Source organism: Rhinolophus sinicus, linkage group LG02 (assembly GCF_036562045.2).
Source record: "Rhinolophus sinicus isolate RSC01 linkage group LG02, ASM3656204v1, whole genome shotgun sequence".
NCBI classification, from domain to species: domain Eukaryota; kingdom Metazoa; phylum Chordata; class Mammalia; order Chiroptera; family Rhinolophidae; genus Rhinolophus; species Rhinolophus sinicus.
In genome coordinates, this window is record NC_133752.1 from 69,996,988 (window position 1) to 70,017,996 (window position 21,009).

Genomic DNA, 21,009 nt, shown 5'->3' on the forward strand with positions numbered 1-21,009 from the left:
ATTCCGGGCCAGGCGCTGTCCCGGGCCAAGTGGTGAGATGGTGAGGTGGGCGTGGGAAGCAGGCGTTTCTGGCCGGTACCCGGCTGAGGGGTGGGGCAGGCCGCAGAGAGGGAGCCCCGCCCCCTCCCCCGCCCCGCATCGCCCCGCCCCTGCGCTCTAGAGTTTCGGTCCCGGCTCCCACCCTGTACTGAGTCCCGGACCGGGGAAAGCAGGCAGTGCATGGTTGTGTTTCCTCTGCAGCGGGGGACATCACTTGCGCGCTACAGAAAGCCCGGCGGTGTCCCGAAACCGGGATATCCTCTCTTACCAGCACCCGCAGACGCCCCTGCAGCCGCGGCGGGAGCAAGGGCACCCTCGCCCTTCGCGCTCCGTAGTCCTGCCCTGCGGCACGCGTGGCACCTCCACGCCTTCTTCGCGGGGCAGGCCGGGGGAGAAAGAACCGGCGCCCGAATTCTGGGCACTGCACCTCGCGCGAGGTGAGGGATGGAGGGCAAGGTGCTGCTGACCATCGCTCTGTGGTTCTGCGTGGAGACCCGGGCTGCCTCTGTGGGTAAGGAACCCGCTCCTTAGAAAGAAGGCGGAGAGGTTGGGTGCGGGCAGAGAGATGGGGTCGCGGAGAGGACCTGGAGGCCGGATCTAACTCGGAATCACATAGCAGGAGAGTTGAAAATGACTTGACACTTGTGTTCTTTCATTTACCAATGAGGAAACTGAGGCTTTGCGACTGGCCCAAGATTGCCTTGCGAGTTGGTGGTCTCCTGAGCCCAGTTTCTTTTCCACGACTCTGGTCTGGGCCAGGGGCCTCGGCTGGAGAGTGTCCTGCGGAGCCTACACACCCTCCGGGTCTCGGGAGGTGCGTGTGGGAAGGTGCCCCAGGCTAGCAGGAAGGGAACTTACTCCCTCAGGCGGGAACCAGCGGTGAAACTTTGTCCCGCTGCGCTTACCACCCTCATCCGCGCACAGGGTAGGAAGCCTTGCAGGGAGCGCAAGCCAGTTCGCTGGGATCGCACGTGCATCAGCTCTGCCTTTGGAGGAGTGGAGCGGCGGCGCGTGTCTGCTGTTCCAGTCTGATTCGAACTCACATACACATCCACTGTATGAGGTGGGGTCCTGGGGGAAGGAAACTTTTCTCCCTTCCTCTGTGCAGGACGCTGGTCTCCTTGTAGAGAAGGGAAAGTTACTGGGGCTTGGACCCAGGGCTTTGACAGCTTCCCAAAGTGTCTCCAAATAACAGTCACCTTCCTATGTAAAACAATTTAACATCTTTCAGAGAGCTTTGGTTCTTGCGGTAAGCGAATGGTCAGAAGTTCCCATTCTGAAAACTTACCTAGCGGGACTACGTACCTAGATGTAACGCCACACGCCTCTCTCCTTGCCACCAAATATTTATCTCCTGCAAGATTAGGAACACACATGCTCTTGATGCAATAAATTATCTTCCCTTTTTTTCCTTTCTTTCTTCCTCTCCGCCCCCCACCCCCATCTCTTTTCTGTAGCCACAGTTTGCTGATTTCCAGATTTCCACTCTTTGGAGGGTGAGAAGGGGAGAGGGTGGTGAATGGAAAAAAAAAAAAAAGTCAAATAAGTTAGGGAAGAATTCCTTGTATCAAAAGAAAAGAATTAGGTCTTTAAAAAAAAGGCACACATATACAGTAACAAGATCATCTGTCTATAGTTATTGAATTTTCTTAATGACTTGGTTCATCAAGGCCAGCTCCATCATGGACATTCATTTGTCCCTGACAAGACTTCTCTCTGCCTTTATGGGGAGAGAATGAAGGTCTGGAACATGTGGTTGTTCTGTATCCCACAAAGAAGTGAGTTGCTTTTAAGCCTGGGGTGTTTCATAGCGCAGCAGTAGTAAACTAATCGGGTTGCCCTGAATATAATGATGAGGTTGCCCTTTTGGAGTGTGTGACTTGCTTAATTGGATTGGGCTATAATTGGTGCCATCAAATTCTGGAAACAGAGGCACTCTTGTTTTTCCTTCCTGCCTTTGAGCTGGAAGGGTAACAGTGCACAAATTAATTTTGGTTATGGGACTTGAACATAGAAGGGCTTTTTATTGAGTAGTAGCAAATGTACTCCTTATAGTTATGTCTTTAGAATTTTCTGAAGAGTAGAACTCAAACTTGCCAATGAACATGAATGAAGCTTAATGGGAAAAAAAAATTGAGTGTTGGTCTACAGAAACGAAATCAAAGTTACCATTATTGATAGCCTTCTATAATTTTTTTGTTGTTGTAGATGTGTCTAGACTAGTATGGTGTTGTTTTGGCTTCCCACGAATGGAGGGCATATCTTAACTTTTTATTTTTTAAGTGGGAAAGTGTGTCTAGAGTGTAAATTAATCTGTAGAATAATTTATGAGAGAGCTTCAAGAATCTCTTATTTTGGTGGTGGGGTGGGCAGAGCTTAGTCTCTACTACCATTTTTTCCCCCCATATGAATGTGCTCAAATAATGGATTATTTCTCATTTGGATCATTGTGTGAATCGTATTAAGTTACTATTTTTGACATGTTTCTCAACCTAGTGTTTTGCAATTTTGATATCTGTGCTCATCCAAATGAATTGTTTTCATTTTCCTTTCTTTAGACAAAGAGGGACTCCATTCTGGGAAGGCTTTTCTTTTGCTCTTAAACATTTTGCTTTATTGCTTGCCTACTTTGGAGCTAGTTATTTCTTTCCTATTAAAAAGTGCTGTGCTAATTAACTGACCACTCAGGCCAATAACTGTCCAAGAGTGGCCCATAGATCATGTATGATCCAGTAACCTGCAATTCTTGTTAAAATGCAGATTTGCAGGCCCAGGAATATTCTGACACATCCTAAAGTCTAAGAACCACTGCCCCAAACACAAGTCAGTACCAAAGCCAATTCGTTTCTGAGATTTATTGACATAATTTAATTTCCAGGGTTTTAAAATATTTTTTTGATTATATTTTTTACTATGCTATTGATCAACAAATCAACAGTTATGTCAGCAACCTACTTTGCATATCTGGGTGAGTGTGTGAGAACATCTGTGATCAGATCATTTTGCCTGCAGCTGTTCATACTGGGGTCCACACATTCAATGCGTTGGATATTTGCCCTGGATATTTGCTCATACTCTGTTTACTCACAGTCTCTCCTATTTGCTAGTAATCTTTTATTTGCCCAACAAGGTCAATGCCATTTTAGGCCTAGAGAATCATTTGTTCTTAGTAGATGTGAGTTAGTGATCATATTAAGCTTGGATGCTTGCCCAGCATCAATCTCTTTTTAAAGTGGGGTTTTGAAGATCTGGATATCAGTTAAGGCCCTAGCATCGTGGACAGTTTTTCTTTCTCTGATGTTTTTTCAACACCTGGTAGCTCATCACATTTAGCTGACAGAGAACTCAGTTTTCTTGCTGTGGAGTAACCCAGGGTGAGGAAATCTGTCCCATGGTATTCTTAGGTAAAGCCATTTTTCTTGTGTTCCAAGCTTGGTATCAGGAGGCACTCAGAGCTTTGATTATTAAGTTGAAATTCCCCAGTTGTAACTCATTAGCATTGCGCTTTTTCTAGTCCCATTCTCTGAGGAAAAGTATATTAATAGACATATTATATCACGCTGGAAGGTATTCTACTCCATTCTTCTCAACTAGTTTTAATGTACAGTCTTTGAACCTTGGCAGTTCAGTTAGCAGAGGAAGTGAACTAGAAAATTGATAAAGGAAAATGAGTCAAGGTCATGGATACTGCCATCCCCTTCAGGGTACATAGATGAACTATATAGAAAATCTCTCTAAGTAGTATTCATTAATCAGCAATTTAGTCGAATGTGTGCATCCTATGTTTTATAAGAAATGTCAGTGGGTCCTTTCCCAAGGGAGTGAGATCATCAGATGAAGGTTCACTTGGTTTCAATGTCCCATATCCTTTTGTAAGACCTTGAAGTTGGCAATGCAGGAAAACAGGAACTCCACCCTAGCTCCGTGAATTGCAGAACTGTTGTGTTGGTTTATGACCATCTGCCCATTCTTCCTGTTATGACACAGCTTGTGAACTTTTACTGGGAATGGTGAAAAGTAAATTCACAGTTTTCCACAATGAATTGCTGAAGAGGCCTTTTAAAGTATGGAGTGTGCATTGTGTATAGAAGGTGTTTCCTATTAGGTCTGACTCAGTGGCAACTACATTCATTTATTTAATTTGTTTCTAGGTTTGCCTAGTGTTTTTCTTGATCCACCAAGGCTCAGCATACAAAAAGACATCCTTACAATTCTGGCTAATACAACTCTTCAAATTACTTGCAGGTAAGGATTGATTTTAGATTCATATTTCCTGTGTCAAGTAACTTATTGTTTGAGTAAAAATAATTTCCATATAGCCGAATTATAATAGTTTTATAGTAATTGTTTATAAGTAGTGAGGTTTCTAAGAAATTATGTAATAACGGAAAAATGAGAAAGGTCTTCTTCCAAAAATCTGGCATGATTTTGCTGGCATTTATTTTCTATTGCCGTCTGCCAACATCCCCCACCACCACCACCACACACACGTATCTTAATAATCAGTAAAGCACCTCGCGTATAGTATATAGTATATAGTAGATACTCAATAAATTTTGAATGGATAAATAAAATTAAGGACATTCTCTTAAAGGATAGAGTTGAAGAAGTTTTAGGCCGTATTTATAATACTCAGAGTGCCGCCTGGGTATTTGTTCAGTCCTTTTCATGAACTTTATTTCATGATAAAGTTCTGACTGTAATAGCAATTTAATATTCAGCCATTAATGTTGCTGAGTGCATATTCTGCACAGGTAATGGACTTCATGTTCCCACCTGATATTCTGGAATGCCTGTCTTCTCACTTGCTAGCAAGAACTCATGGTATTGATTTATGAATGTAGCTGCAATTTCATGGAAATTTCAAGTTCTTTGAAAGAAGGCTCAATGATGTTACGTTCTTCTTGACGTTGACTATCTGCCTTCGGACTTTGCAGAGAAATGCTGCAATAAAAGGAATCTATGTTTTAACTCCTCATTGGTTCCTCTGAGGCTCTCAGACAGCGGCATCCTTTCCTTCCTCACCTCACTTCTTATTCTCCTGCTTGCCCACTCTTACCTAGCCACTCTGGCTCCCTTGCCACTCCCCTAATACTTTGCCTATATACCCACTCCAAGGCCTTTACATTTGCTGTTCCCACTGCCGGGAATACTGTTCTTCCCGATATCCATATGGGCCACTTCCTTAAGTCCCCTTCTTCCAGAACTCTTCCCTCTTTTCTTTGAATCATCTATAGTTTGTCCATAGTACTTGTCACCACGGTTTAAAAATTGCATTTTAATTACTTTTTTAAGGATGTCAGCTTTAGTGAGGTTTATTTACTTTTGTGTTGCCCATCTCCTGGTCCACCGGGACTGAGGTTCCATAAGGGACATGGTTTTTCGTTGTTGTTCACTGCTCTGTCTCCAGTCTTTACTAATGTTGGTAACATTTGTTGTATGAATGAATGAGTTAATTAATAGGAAACTCAGGATCCCTACAAGTGATTTCTGAAGCTGAGTCGATGGCTTTTTGTCATTTATCAATAGAACCGGTCATTGTTGGTAGAAGTCTGTGACTCTGTGGAGAAGTGTAATAAGTTTGAGAACCAAAACTTCTGCTTTCTTAGAAACAGCCTCATAGTGTGGCATTTCACATTAATACGTCCCTGGAATTCATTTTTCAGAGGACAGAGGGACTTGGACTGGCTCTGGCCCAACAATCACAGTGGTTCTGAGAAAAGAGTGGAGGTGACCGAGTGCAGTGACGGCTTCTTCTGTAAGACACTCACAATTCCGAAAGTGATCGGAAATGATACTGGAGCCTACAAATGCTTCTACAGGGATACAGACACGGCCGCGGTTGTTTATGTCTACGTTCAAGGTAAGAGCTTCAAAGAAATTCATTTCCCACGTTGATTTACCAGCTATAAAACACAATAGGCACAAAGAAGAATCGAGTTCACCGAAGGCTCTCCCAAAAGGCGCTTTGCCAACAGGAATATACAAAACTCTTCTCTCCCAAGGTTTCCTCTGAGGATAAGACTCATTGATTTGTTCTGGAGCTTGGGCCCTGTTATATCTCTTTTGCCCAATTAGTTTTGTTCTGATCTGTGTTTCCAAGGGAAATCTGTGTGCACAATTGGCTATGCAGATTTATAAAAAGCCTTCTGATGTTTGAGAAAAAAAAAGCAAAACTCAAATACTTGAAAAGGAAGGTTCGGAGTGAATTATGGAGCGGTTTCTGTGGAGAGATAGGTTATCTATAGCAGAGTAGGAGATTTTCCCAAGAATGCACAGGGAAACAGCCACGGACTCTGGAACTTTTTGGTACATAGGAACTCTTCTTTTCCCTCTTATATTTTTTTAATAAACAATTCCCATAATCTGGAGCAAATGAAGATGCTGCCTCAAAGGGCCTTTCGAGGACTATGTTTGTTTCCTTTGCTTATGTGGTTTGAGATCTTGGATGATATGCCATATCCTTCTACAGTATGAAATTTGGGATTGACACCATGGGGGCCGACTTAACATCCATGTAGGATAAAATGCAATGTTACATGTATTTAGTATTTATCATATGAATTATTCTTTCTTTTGTGTTTCAAAAATCTTCTACCTGAATTTCCCTGTGAAAACCCGACTTAACTAAAGAGATACCTATCATATAATTTAGGGGAATGTAAGTGGTGTATAGCATTTTGCTTGGATGTACTAAATATTTTTTCCCTGTGAAGATGAGCTTTGTAGACATTTTATTTAGACATTTATATACCTCTTTACATCCCAGAGGATTTGAGTGAAGTGAAGATGGCTTAGACTTTTTTCCAGAATCATCTTTTATAGAACAGGAATTTTCTCAGCTTTGGGAAACACAGTTGCATATCTCCATTTATATTTCAATTGTGCGATATGGTCAGTGCAATGGAAAAATGGAGACCACATCAAAATAACGTATGCCACTCCTGGGTTGTGTAATATTTGAGAATTATTTTTGTCCAGGGTAAGCACAATCCAAGATGGAATTCTGTGCCCTCTTCCTCCCCTCTGCAGAATTTGAAAGAGACAGGGCTCAGATCTTCAAGAATTTCTGGCTCCTTTTGATCTGGCAGTCTTGGGAGACCAGGCTTTCTCAGAAGATTGCAAGGATTTCCTGCTTTCAGTCTGTCTGGAAATAGACTACAAGATGAACCTTTCCCATAATATTTCGTTATTTCCTTCTCCCTGGAGTCAGGAAACTTGGAGACATGTGAAAATCCATTTCATGAGTTTCAGTAAATATTTTATTTTGAGAGGATGGGTGGTTGTTTGGGTTTATTTTGTTTGTTTCCTTTTTGGGGATACTGAAATACAATTGATTTACTGAATAGCTTTAGTCTTACGTAAAGGGGTTAATTTAGCTTCCAAAGGCATCAGTAAAGCAAGCGAAAGGCTTGCTCTGTAAGCAAACTATGCGACATTTCTTAGCATGTCGATGAAAGGTAGGTCACATTGAGAAGTAGCAAGCCCTAGGCCTGTTTATTTGTACACTGCTCATCTTTGAGTATACCTTCAAATTCTGCTTCCTGTTTAAGAGGTGCTCTAAGATTTTGGTCATTAAGTTTAACAATGGGAAGGAAAACACTGAAGTATTCCCTATGGACAGCACTTTAGTATTCCCTCTGGTTCCCATCTTACTTCCCTAGTCTTCTGACCCCATCCCCTCCACCAGTGGATGGAGCCAGGAAGTGGATCCTGGCTTCGAAAGATAATGGCTATGGCATGTGATGGGCTGGATTGGCTGCTTTTCTGTGCTTTCCAGCTGGGAAGGAAACCAAACTTCTGCTGTTCCAGAGAATTAGCTGCCTTTCTCTCCTTTGGTTTAATTAACTCTTTCTTCACTTGGTCCAACCATACTGAAGAGCTCTGAAAATGCTCAGTCAGGTGTGTTGGGCATAACAGTCTGAACCAGTATCTCTCTGAGATTTCAAACTTGACTTCACACCACATCGTCTCTATCTCTGAGGAATGGGGTAGTTCCCCAGCAGCGTATTAACATTGTATGAACAATGTTCAATGACATTAAAATCTCTTTTGTTTTTTTCTCACTCTGCCATGGTGGCTTTTCAAGTTTTTGTCATCGAAGATATTAACGACTGCTGAATCTTAAACTAAATGCGATACCTATTAAACATTATTTTATAAAGAATCTTATCCTAGTCTTCACAGTCTTAAAATACCCACATAAAATTTTCTCTGAAATAGTTGAATTCAAAAATTGTTAGTTATTTTTTGTTTAAGAAATAAAGGTCTTTTGGAATCCATTAATTATTTTCATGGCATTTACATTATTTGCATAGAGAAAGGGAACATGGATTTTTTTTAACATCAATAAAATTGAGTAGGTAAAATGTACAGATTTAACTTTAAGGTTACTTTAAAATCTATACAGATGAAAAATGTAGTGTATATGAAAATGTATATGAAAAATGAGCTCCTTCATTTTGAAAAAAAATTATAATGATCGACCTGTTTCAATGTGCGACCTATAAAATATATTCTACTTATTCATGATACTTACAAAAGGAGTCACTCCCATTCTGGGAGTTTTCTTTCAGATTTTTCACACACACACCCCTCCTGCAGTATATCCATGGAGCCAGATATCTACCAGCAGATCGACCTGTGGATTCCTTTGCCTAATGTGAAATGTCATTTCCAAGACATTTCATGACCATGAATTAATGACCATGAATTCTCTGGTCAGAGTTTATGAACCTGAAAGATAACCAACTTTTCTATTCAATACCATTAATTAAACGGAATTAAATTTTCTTTTAGATTACAGATCTCCATTTATTGCTTCTGTTAGTGACCAACATGGAGTTGTGTACATCACGGAGAACAAAAACAAAACTGTGGTGATTCCGTGTCTTGGGTCCATTTCCAACCTCAATGTGTCACTTTGTGCAGTAAGTTACATCTTCCGTCATCTCTTACATTTGCATAATTTTTAGCTAATATCAAGATGGGTAGCCAGTTATAATATAACATCAATAACGAGATTTAAAGATCCATTAGGGAGGGTCAAAATGACCATAAATAAAATCAATTTGTATTCTTAAAAATATTAATTCTTTAGTAGTCATTTTACATGGCTCCACTTTTGGATAGCACTTGATTAAATATTTGATATTTCTTTTTCTACCCAGAGGTATCCAGAAAAGAGATTTGTTCCTGATGGTAACAGAATTTTCTGGGACAGCAAGAAAGGTTTCACTATTCCCAGCTACATGATTAGCTATGCTGGCATGGTCTTCTGTGAAGCAAAAATTAATGATGAAAGTTATCAGTCTATTATGTACATAGTTGCGGTTGTAGGTAAGAAGACAGTATTTTTCTACATCATTGTTATCAGACAATAAAGGCATTCTATATTAAGATCCTAGAGATTAAGGTACAAGGTATAAGGTAAGGGATTTGAAAAATATATTAACTCAAAATATGGTGTTGGGCAACTCATATCTATACACTTTTCTATCAAATAAACCTATGTGCAATCAAGATTTTTTCTTTTCTTGCCAAGACTGAGAATGAAGAAGAATACTATTAACTGAAACGTATTTTATGGAAAACTTAATGTTCAGAGCATTGCTTGGCATCAGTTCTTTTAATTATACCAGTATTATAGAAAGTTCAGCAATTTACTAAAGCTGGCGCCCTTGGCTATTGACTACTCAAATCTCACCACTTTTCTATCCATGGGGCTACATCTCTAAGATTCCCATAGGTGTGCTTAGTAAATCTCTGTGGGCCATTTTTTCTGGGAGTTACCAAGTATTGGTGAGGCCCTTGGGGAAAGCTGATATGGCATGTTTTAAAGTTGCATCATTTTTTTAAAAATGTGCCAAGTTGTAGATTTGTTTTCCCTCTCACGTTCTGTTTTTTCAATTTACTTGCTCTAGGGTACAAAATTTATGATGTGGTTCTGAGCCCCCCTCACGGAATCGAGCTGTCTGTTGGAGAGAAGCTTGTTTTAAATTGTACAGCAAGGACTGAACTAAATGTGGGGATTGACTTCACCTGGGAATATCCTTCTTTGAAGGTAACACTAACAATTTAAAGCCAGATCTCTAAATATTTTGATAATCAGCCCCAACAGAGTTTGCTTGCGAGAGATAGGGATCTCTCTAGCCAGATAAAATGTAAATGCCTTAACACACACAAATATACACATACATACATTTTAAGAGAATTGCAGAACAGACAGCATCCATGGAAAAAAAGATGCAATGCCAAGAACTCTGTCTCACTCTGATATAGTCAGGCAGTGATGAGTAGTATTCTCTGAGTGATTACATCTTCCCAGGTTGTGTTGTTTCTCTGCTCTCCAAAGTCCTTGATCTTTTCAAGAAGTGGCATGAGACACACTTTTCCTAAAACAGTGGCCCTATTTGCCTGTTTCTGCAGTTCATATCGATTTCATTCCCACTATGTGAGGTTCTAAGAATCCTAATTCATTTGATTCCATTTATTTCTATTGAAACCAAATATTTGTTGTCTAAATATGATAAAAGTTCTGAAGTCACTCTATTAGCAGTAAATAGTGTTCACCAAAGGCCAAGACTTGGTGTTGTGGGTATCTAGAAGCTACTGGGTAATGTTATGCTGGACTTTGGAAAGTCAGTAAACTCTTTTTTCAGCATCAGCATCAGAAACTTGTAAACCGGGAACTAAAAGCCCAGTCTGGGAGTGAGATGAAGACATTTTTGAGCACCTTCACAATAGCTAATGTAAACCGGAGTGACCAAGGGTCATACACCTGTGTGGCTTCCAGTGGGCTGATGGCCAAGAAGAACAGCACATTCGTCAGGATCCACGGTAAGCTAAGATCTGCTTTGGAATTATGCTGTGCCGTGCAAAGTGAGATAATTTATATACATGTAGATCCACTAGTGATTCCTGTTTTGTTCATTCAGAAGATATTTTTGAACTCTTGCTAGGGAGGCCACATGACCTAGAGGTCAAGAGCATAACTTGGGTTCAAATCCTAACTTTAATGATTAATGATGAGAAGGGCCAGTATATCACTTATGCTCACTAAATAGTACTTGTTGTAATTGTTGCTGCTGCTATTATTATTATTACTACAAGCAGAGTGTTATTATCTAAGATAGTTTTTAAATTTTCATTTTATTGCAAGGCTGAGAGTCCTACTAGAATAAGCATGGGCTTTGCAGTTGGAGAAACCTGGATTTAATTACTTTCTGTGGGGCTTTGAGCAAATAATTTCTTATTTATGCTCTTTCACTCACATAAATGTCTCAGTTTAGACAATAATTTATGTGGTACCCAATTTATAAGCCTTGGTAAGGACTTTGGGTTTTATAATATGAGAATGCCTAGGAGGGTTTTAAGCAGAGAGAGAGACGTGTTCTGGCTTATGTTTTTATAGGATTACTATGATTTTTGGTTGTTGTTGTTATTTTTTTAAGGGAAGTAAAGGCAAAAATAGGGAGACTAATTAGGGGGCTAATTGCAATAATCCAGGTGACAGATGGTGAGTAGCTTGGACAAAGTGGCAGAGGTAGAAGTGGTGAGAAGTGATCTGACTTTGGATGTATTTTTGAAGACAGACCCAAGAAGGATCTGCCTATTGATTCATTGGCTGTGGAGTGTAAGAGAGAGAGAATGGAATATGACCTCTGAGTTTTTAGCATGAGCACCTGAGTGAGTGGTGATTTTATCTACTGAGATAGGGAAGATTGAGAAGAGAGTAAGATGAGGGGAAACAGGATTGGCTATGTTCGTTTGGAGATGCCCATGAAACATCCAAAAGGAGATATTTAATATATAAACCTGGAACCTAGAGAAGTCAGGGCAGGAGATATAAATTTATGAAGCTGTGAATGGCATTTTATGCCTGAGAGTAGAGCAAGGTGTAGATGAAGCAAAGATGTGTGACGACTGAGTCCTCAGGCACAGGTGGGGTATGTGTAGTGTCATAGGAGCGGAGGAGAAGGAGCACCCAAGCATCCCTGGGGGACTGCGAGGAAGCGCTACAGAGGAGAAAATGCTTGACTTGAGACTTGAGCAGTCAATCAGCTTGCAGAGTGAACTTGGAGAGAGCAAAGCAAACACAAAGCCTGCGGCTGTGGGAGAAGCTAGAATGTGACCTATAGCAAGGAAACATGGGGACTCTCTGAATTCAGACATCTTCACTTGAAATGAAATAATAAACCAAATGACCACTTACAGTAAGTTGAAATTTATGAGAATAATTTTTTTTATTTTTTTCCAGAAAAACCTTTTGTTGCCTTTGATAGTGGCATGGAATCTTTGGTGGAAGCCACGGTGGGAGACCGTGTGAGAGTGCCCGTGAAGTGCCTTGGTTACCCTCCCCCAGAAATAAAATGGTAACTCTTGGAAATAAATGTAAAGCATTGTGTCACATGAAAGCAAATCCTTAAATTGTACTGATTCCTGGGATTTTTTCCCCCCCATAGGTATAAAAATGGAAGACCCATTGAGTCCAATCACACAATTAAAGTGGGGCATGTACTGACTATTATGGAAGTGAGTGAAAAAGATACAGGAAATTACACTATCGTCCTCACCAATCCCATTTCAAAGGAGAAACAGAGCCATGTAGTATCTCTGGTTGTGAATGGTGAGTCCATGCAGTTTTCCTTCTCTGCCCAAAATTTATAAGCAGAGTTTGATTATGTCTTCCTAAACAGCCAAGCCACCATTCCTTGGTTGCCTGCTGTTTCAGTCACATCATGAATGGGCTCTGGTGTATTACAATGGTCCAGAGCAGTGGAGTTGAAATGAGGTGTAGAACAGTGTGCAGTGGACATGTTTGCTTAAGAGGCCGTATGAATGAACTGTCTGGTGGTCAAATGCAAGATTAAAGTAGATCTCCCCTCGGTGGCTAAATGCTGTGAAATAAGAATGCCTGTGGGGACAGTTCACAAGTTTAAGCTGTACTAACTTTGCTCCTGTCTCATGGCATTACATACCTGGCATGCACATGTGTAAGACTCTCTTTGAATTTTGTGGGAAGCTTCTAATTTGACTTTGTAGTTGATATATCTGTGATGCCCAGGCAGGTTGACACTGTCGGCTGGTTGGAAGTGTTTCCATTTTTTTCTTTTTTTAAGCAGGAGTCTAGGATCTGACTCTGAGGCTGGAAAGCTAAGATAGTAAGTTATTGATTTAAGGATGATTTGAACTTTATTTTCCCAAATTGAAAGATATACATAAGTGACTGGGGGAGTGGGGGGTGGGAAGGGGTGTCATAATCAAGTAAATGTGGGAGATGCTAAGTTGATGTAAAGCAGGTGTCTTTATTGCAGGACTTCTCAGGGCCTTTAATATGCTAATGTGTTTTGCCGTTCTCCAGGGGGAGAGATACAGAGCGTTCAAGGTTTAACAAACTTATTTGACTAGAGCATCCCCTCCTCCACCAATAAGTTCATCAATATCTTGCCCCAAACACAGTTTGGGAAACTCTTCTCTGTTATAATTCTTTGTTCTCCCTGCTGGCATGCCATATTAAAACTTCAGAATCTTCTCGTGTGACATGAAGGTGCTTCCCCATATAACCTGCCCCTGCTCTGTATGTCTGTTGAAGTTGGCTTTATTTCTTTGCTGGGCTATCAGCTTCAGGGAGTATTTTAAAGATAACAGCATCCAGAAATGTCGCTTAGAAGCCACTTGGGAGTAGAGGATTGGGGAGTGGAGAAAAGGTGGAAAGCTGATAAGTAAGGTGGGGGGAAGGAAATGAACAAGAAATAAAGATGTAAAAATGGACAGCGAATAACCTCATATCATTAATTGATGAAGTAACTAAACATTTGACTTGCCCTAGCACTTACCCTGCTATATAAAATAAACATAAAAAAGAAGTCAAGTTTTGAAAGTATAATCTAAGGCTTTAGGTTGAAGGTGATGAGGAAATAGTTGCACATGAATGACTTTGGAGCCAATAAAGAAAGAAAGGAATAAGGGAGAGAGGGAGGGAGGGAGGAAGGTGATGGAGAAGCAGGAGCGGTGAGTGACCCTGAGCAAGTCATTTATCTTTTCTGTGTTTCATTTTTCTCATGTGTAAAATGGAGGACAATAATAGTGGTTGTGTGGATTAAATGAATTAGTCAATGTAAAGAACTTAGAACAATACTCGTTACATAATAAATGTATTTACTATATTATTCACAACTATTTCCTTTCTGTTTTGCCCTAATCTTATGAGATTGGAGGACGAGGAGAATTATCCTTATAATGTAGATGAGAAAAACTGAGGCACACAGTGGCGAGATGTGCACAGAGTCATTCAACTTATTGTATTATTGTTATTGTTATTATTATTATTATTAGTAGTAGTAGTAGTAGTAGTAACAGTAGTAATAGTATCACTAGAAGTCAGGTCTCCTGTTTCCAAGTCTAGATATTCTTTGAGAAACCAAATGGGAGCAAAATCATCCGCTAAGAAATACGTAGGCTCTAGTTGCTGAAAATTTCTGCTTTCCATTCCTCAAAGCTGATTGACAATTCAAAAGTTGTTTTTCCCATATCTAGTCCCACCCCAGATTGGCGAGAAATCTCTCATCTCTCCCGTGGACTCTTACAAATACGGCACCACCCAAACGCTGACGTGCACGGTCTATGCTGTTCCGCCCCCGAGTTACATCAACTGGTATTGGCAGCTGGAGGAAGAGTGTACCTACAACCCTACGTGAGTAGGGCCGTGCCCTCTTTTCCTGCCGTCTTGCATTTCTTCCAGCCAAGCTCTGATCTGATTCCATTCTATGCTGAGATGGCTATCTTTAAGAAAGTTATCCCTCGGGTGGTACTGTGGTCTCCTTCCACCTTTCTCTATCTGAAGTTTTAAGAGATGTCTTTCCTTGGGGCATCCTGCTTGCTTTTTTTTTTTTTTAATTTATTTTTTAAATTTATTGGGGTGACAATTGTTAGTAAAATTACATAGATTTCAGGTGTACAATTCTGTAATACACCATCCATGTGTCACATTGTGTGTTCACCACCCAGAGTCAGTTCTCCTTCCATCACCATATATTTGATCCCCCTTACCCTCATCTCCCACCCTCCACCCGTCTTACTTTGAGATTAGCTAGCTTTCTCTTCCTAGGTTAGCCCTGCTGTACCTTTGCAAATGCAGGCTCTTTGCTCACCTCACTAATTGCCCATCTGTGTTTTCTTTCTTTATACAAATCACTTGGTGAATACAGTATCTCTCCTTATCTGGGAGAAGGTTCATCTTGAGGAAGTGCTGCTGGTTGCAAGGGACAGATAGACCCAGCTGCAGCCCTCAGCCTCAGGCCCAGCTTATCAGGTTCTAACACAAGTCCAGACATCCTTAGGAAAAAAAAAATAACAACAAGCCACCCACCGCCACCCTACGCAGTTCACTTCCTGTTGTTGTTTTTGAGATGGCCACTGCTAGTTTCTTCCTCAGATGCTCACCATTTCCTACACAAAGGCCATAGTCCCAGAGAGATTACTTTAAGGAGCCCAGTGGCTTCTGAGTTTCCTTGGCTTCCTTTGAACTAAATTAACTTGAATTGTCTTGTCGATCCAATTTATGAATGGAAGTTTATTCCCAGAATAGCTGCTTCCCTCCTGTATCCTGAATGAATCTACCTAGAACCTCTTCCTTCATTGCTGAGGCCTATTTTTTATTGGCACCAACTCTGGTAACATGGTAGGGTGCATTGAAAGTTACTCCTGCGAACATAATAACCAAAGTCTGGCTCCTTTCCTTACTATTGATTTGAATTAATGAAAAATTAGATCATAATACGATCTGTTATCTTTTTCTTATAGTCAAACTGTATCAATGACAAACCCATATACTTGTACAGAATGGAGAAATGTGAAGGATTTCCAAGGGGGAAATAAAATTGAAGTCAACAAAAATCAAATTGCCCTAATTGAAGGAAAAAACAAGGTGAGTTTGAAGTTCTTTAATTTGAAAATCCGTCTCTCTTTCTCTCTCTTTTATGGAAGGATGGTGTGGAAACAGGGTATAATATGTGAGAAATATTAGAGATTGATAATCAAATAAATTAGATGATAAAATACAAGCAGATTAAGTCAGTTTGAAAACACCATTGACTTTTAGATGTACCAATGTCTTATTCATAGCTTAGAGAAAGATAAAACACACATGCCATTAAATCTATACATCTGTTGTAAGGTGATTCTGATTTTACAAGTATGAAAATGAGAAACTATGTTATATTAAAACACATGGTTTCCAAAGCCCATTTTGCGTAATGTGTGAGCTCCACCAGCATAATTATACTTGCATAGGTTTGAAAGTGGTCACTGTATAATATGAGTGGAGCAGGCAGGTCATAGCGGTTGTGGGGATGGCTGGATTTTAGCCTGAGTGAATGTGCATAAGCACCGCCTCCTTTGTTTATAGCCTGGGATTTTTGTTTATTTATTTTTTAACAGACTGTAAGTACCCTTGTTATCCAAGCAGCAAATGTGTCAGCTTTGTACAAATGTGAAGCGGTCAACAAAGTTGGGAGAGGACAGAGGGTTATCTCCTTTCACGTGACCAGTAAGTATTGCTCTCCGAGGGGTGGGCTGGTTCTCTTGCCAAGTGGGTGCTGTCTAATACGCTGTAGCCCTTGCCATTCCTATGAGTGGCATGGTATTTAGGAAGGGGACTTGTATTGATAAATGATACTTTTGTTCATGAATTGAAATTCCTCAGGTAGGTCCTGGGCTCATGTGAAGTCAATACATCTGACTTCACTGGAGAGAGAGTGTTTCACACATGCTTTTGAATCACAAGTCCTGCATCATATTTATGTCTCTGTCATCAGAGCCTAGCACAGTGATTGGCTTATTGGGATTCAGTTAATATTGGTGGGCTTGTGGCTGACCATCGTACAAGGTTTGGTTTTGTGGAAGCCGTTATGACAGGAGCAGTGCCCTCCCGATGCTGGTTTTGTCTATTCATCTTCGTTTTATGGCTAAGCTTTAGTTGATTGGAGAGTTGATAAATTTACATTTCCAAATAATATATTTTGGTAAAACAATACATTTTGGGACCTGAATTGTCCAGTTTTGTTGCCTCCTTGTATTATATCATCTGGGATTGCTAAAGCTTCACTTCTCCTGGTGTTTTATAGCCGTTTGAAAGCAATAAGAAGATGATCGTGTGCTGCCCACGTTGAATCATTATCTTCTAACCACAGGTTTTACATTTCAGGGGGTCCTGAAATCACTCTGCATCCTGGCACCCAGCCAACCGAGCAGGAGAGCGTGTCTCTGCTGTGCAGCGCAGACAGAACTACATTTGAGAACCTCACATGGTACAAACTTGGCCCACAGGCTGTGCCCCCACCTGTTTGCAAGAACTTGGATGCTCTTTCGAAAATGAATGCTACCATGTTCTCTAATAGCACAAATGTGATTCTGATCATGGAGCTCCAGAATGCATCCTTGCAGGATCAAGGAAACTACGTCTGCTTTGCTCAGGAAAGGAAGACCAAGAAAAGACATTGCGTGGTCAGGCAGCTGACAGTCCTAGGTAGGGAGGCAACCCTGCATCTCCCAGAGGCCGTCAGAATGCCTTAAATGTAGTGCTTTCAGGTGCTGGGCCAAGATTGCCGTCCTCTAAGCACTTGCGAAGTTGATTGGTACACACTTGTCTTACTCATTTGAGGCAGAAGGAAGTTAATAATGGTGAAGTGATGTATTAAAAAGAGAAAATAGCAAGGGTCTTTCCAACCAGTGAAGGTGGAATAACTCTGCAAGGGATTGGCCTGAACCAGGGAAATTTCTGCCTTATTCTTGGGCATTCATTTATTTAAATAGACACATATTTATTGAATGTCTAGCACAAGCTAAGAGGGTGAGTAGGTAGACCGGATGAGAACACAGATACCCACGGGCAGTCATCGTACAGTAAGGTCTCTGTGTCCATGTGAACATAAAATGTTTTCTGTTTTATTCCATGCTATGCTCCAGTTCTAGAACATAGCAGTACGTGCTAGATGCTCAGTGGGATACGTGCTGCATGAAGAATGTGATGGGGGGATTGTTTAGGACCTATGAGAGCCCCTGGGACGGGTGCTACACTAAAGCCTGTACCTCTGTGTCATCTCAGTGTAGTTCAAGGTCTGTGAGATGACAATTTTAGTGAGCACATAACTTTGAAAATTCCCTTCAAAGCCACTTTCTGCACCTCATCTAACCTTGTGCTTTGCACAAAATCTGTGTAGCCATGGCTCTGTCTTGGCAGATCAGGCAAATTTGGGGAGTTTCTCTTTGTGCCATTGCCTTCTATTTTTTCCTGTTCTTTGTGTCCTACCCAGTTTTTAGGATGCATATGTTCTGTTTTTTTGTTGTTGTTGTTTTTTTTTGTTACGAAGGGGAACTGCCAAGGTAAACTAATCTATACCCAGTTTTTGAGGATACCGTCTTCAGAGGCCTTTGCATATTTTAAGAGGTATCTTCAGATGGACACTAGAATAGTGTAAGACTTGCTAGTGTAAGACTCGGGTGTAGAAAGAAGAGATATTTTTGGGTGAAGTCATTCTAGGACTCTTCAAATCATACCACACATATGACCATATGTTCTGTTCACCTTGGTGACTGGTCTGGTTTCAAGCTAATGGAAGAATTCAGAAAGGGATGTGAAAGAGGCTCCTGGCTTTGCCGTGCCCAGCAACTGTGTGCCCACAATGAGCTGGTTACTTCCCTAAGGACCCCCAGGTTGTTTCCCGAACATTGTTTTTAGAAACAGACTAGAATCCAGGACATTTATTTTAACTCCAGTATAGTTTACTTATTGAGGTAATTTCAGTTTGCTAAGTGTTGAAATGGATTCTTTCAGCAAGATCCCTTTTGATGTTCAGTTGATTTGGACAAGGTATTGCCACAGCACTTTGATGATTTACAGGAAAAGGGTAAATCTAAAGTTTTGCTGTACATGTAAACAAATACTCCTGGGCTTAATTTTCTTTAAGTTTAAATAATTGGACTTTCCTTAGGTTATTGTTGTTTTACGTGTGTTCTCATGGAAAAGCGTGGGACTAGTCTTTTAGGCTCACCAGATGCTATTAGTTCACCTGTTTACTTTGTTGCAGGGACTTGGGCAAGTCGTTTAAGCCCCTGAACTGCGGTTACTTCATCTGTAAAATAAGGCTAGCACTCCTGTCAATCGTGACTGAGAGTGAGTGACAGAAATAGTATCAATGAGATTTGTAAAAAGTACCAAGTACACATAAGGCATTCTTTGTTTGTTGAATTACCCTGAAGTTTTGCACTTTCTAGGAGAAACGTGGCAGAATTCTAGGGTGCCTCTGGCTAGAACTTTCATGGGAGGGAAGCCATATCTGATTGGAGGAAAAAGCCAGAAGGGTGACAACCTTTGTTTTGTGATGTGGTTACCAGCTTGAATCACTAACATGAATGTTCAAAGAGATACAGTCATCTGTATGAGATGTCCTGACTTATTGGTTTCACTTCACTTTATTCAGTGACCAGTGGTAGTGTTGTCAACCTCTGTGTGTGTTCAGCTTGGTAAATCAGCAGTTTACTAATACTCAAAGCATTTCAAACACGGTACCTAAATGTTCTGTTTTCTTTTTGTGTGTGCATAGAACGTATGGCACCAATGATGACCGGAAACCTGGAGAATCAGACAACAAGTATTGGTGAAACCATCGAAGTTTCATGCACAGCATCTGGGAATCCCTCTCCACGGATTTCATGGTTTAAAGATAACGAGACACTTGTGGAGGACTCAGGTGAATAGAACATGCCTATCTCTCTTTGGTTGCAGAATTTTCCTGGAGATGTCTAAAATCAATATTATTTCTTGATTTGTCTTAGGAAGAAAACAATAGCACTCTTTCTGTCCATGGTCCAGCTAATTTCATAGACTCAGAATCAGAGTATTCAGAACCTTGTTGAATTCTTATGGAAGCCAGTGGTGATGGGTCAGCAGTTGATCCTGTATGACTATTTGGAGTTAGATAATAGCCCAAGATGAGGGGCAACATTTATATTTTTAAAAATATTCCTGAAAAACTCCACCACACCATGTTGTAAATAAAAATAATCATTTTTTTTCCTTCCTCAGGCATCGTACTGAAAGATGGAAACCGGAACCTAACTATTCGTAGGGTGAGGAAGGAGGATGAAGGTCTCTACACCTGCCAGGCATGCAATGTCCTTGGGTGTGCAAAAGTGGAGGCATTTTTCATAGTAGAAGGTCAGTGGGACTTCATAAACATATCAGATGGTTTTTAAAAATTAGCTTGTATCTTACATATTCTCATACACGTTAGGTTTCGGGAAGGTTATAGGTGATTATTGATATTCTTTGTATTTTGTAAATTTTCTACTATAAGTATATATTATTTTAACCAGAAAGCATAATTACTGTTATTTTCATCCTGTTTGCATCACATTTCTATCTGTGCAGTTCTCGTTGTAGAAAAATTAATAGCCAGGCAGATAGAATATCCTCCTTTCCCTGATTCTTTCTTCATATGAATGGCTCAATTAACTTGTTATGGAATGATACCTCTATATTTATTTGGAAAAACATTAGAATTACTGCCTAGCCTTGAAAATCAACACTATCCAAATAGTCACAAAGGTTCATAGTTTTCCCTGGACTAAAGATAATTAAGATTCATTTGTGAACAATAGACCATTGCTTCTCTGAAATGGAAAAATTTGGGTTCTTATCTAAATGTGAAAGGAAACTTGTATGTATATGCAGGAATGATTTGAAATCTGGCATTTTTGTCAGATGGAAAAGGTAATTTGTGACAGAATATTTTATCTTCAGAAGTGTATTCCTATGCCTTTTTTAAAAAAAATAACCCATCAGGGGGACAAGGAAAGTGCATTATGTGGGTGAAAGAATGATATGCAAGGGGAAGAAAGAAGGATGGTGACAGATGGAGGAATTGACGGGTTTCTATGAACTCATTTTAACGTGTCTCTCAAAGTCTA

The 21,009-nt window shown here is 40.4% G+C and overlaps 1 protein-coding gene across 1 annotated transcript in view; it reads left to right on the forward strand.

The window, feature by feature from the left end:
- The first annotated feature begins 186 nt into the window (after positions 1–186).
- The window catches only part of KDR (kinase insert domain receptor), a 41,858-nt gene continuing 21,035 nt past the window's right edge, over positions 187–21,009 (forward strand). The window contains exons 1-15 of the mRNA XM_019740175.2: positions 187–550; positions 4,191–4,284; positions 5,706–5,902; positions 8,839–8,969; positions 9,210–9,378; positions 9,963–10,102; positions 10,701–10,878; positions 12,299–12,413; positions 12,504–12,667; positions 14,578–14,734; positions 15,844–15,967; positions 16,480–16,588; positions 17,246–17,566; positions 19,644–19,790; positions 20,126–20,257. Coding sequence (XP_019595734.1) covers positions 484–550; positions 4,191–4,284; positions 5,706–5,902; positions 8,839–8,969; positions 9,210–9,378; positions 9,963–10,102; positions 10,701–10,878; positions 12,299–12,413; positions 12,504–12,667; positions 14,578–14,734; positions 15,844–15,967; positions 16,480–16,588; positions 17,246–17,566; positions 19,644–19,790; positions 20,126–20,257 — 2,245 coding nt within the window. The 5' untranslated portion in view covers positions 187–483. The remainder of the gene's footprint in view (positions 551–4,190; positions 4,285–5,705; positions 5,903–8,838; positions 8,970–9,209; positions 9,379–9,962; positions 10,103–10,700; positions 10,879–12,298; positions 12,414–12,503; positions 12,668–14,577; positions 14,735–15,843; positions 15,968–16,479; positions 16,589–17,245; positions 17,567–19,643; positions 19,791–20,125; positions 20,258–21,009) is intronic.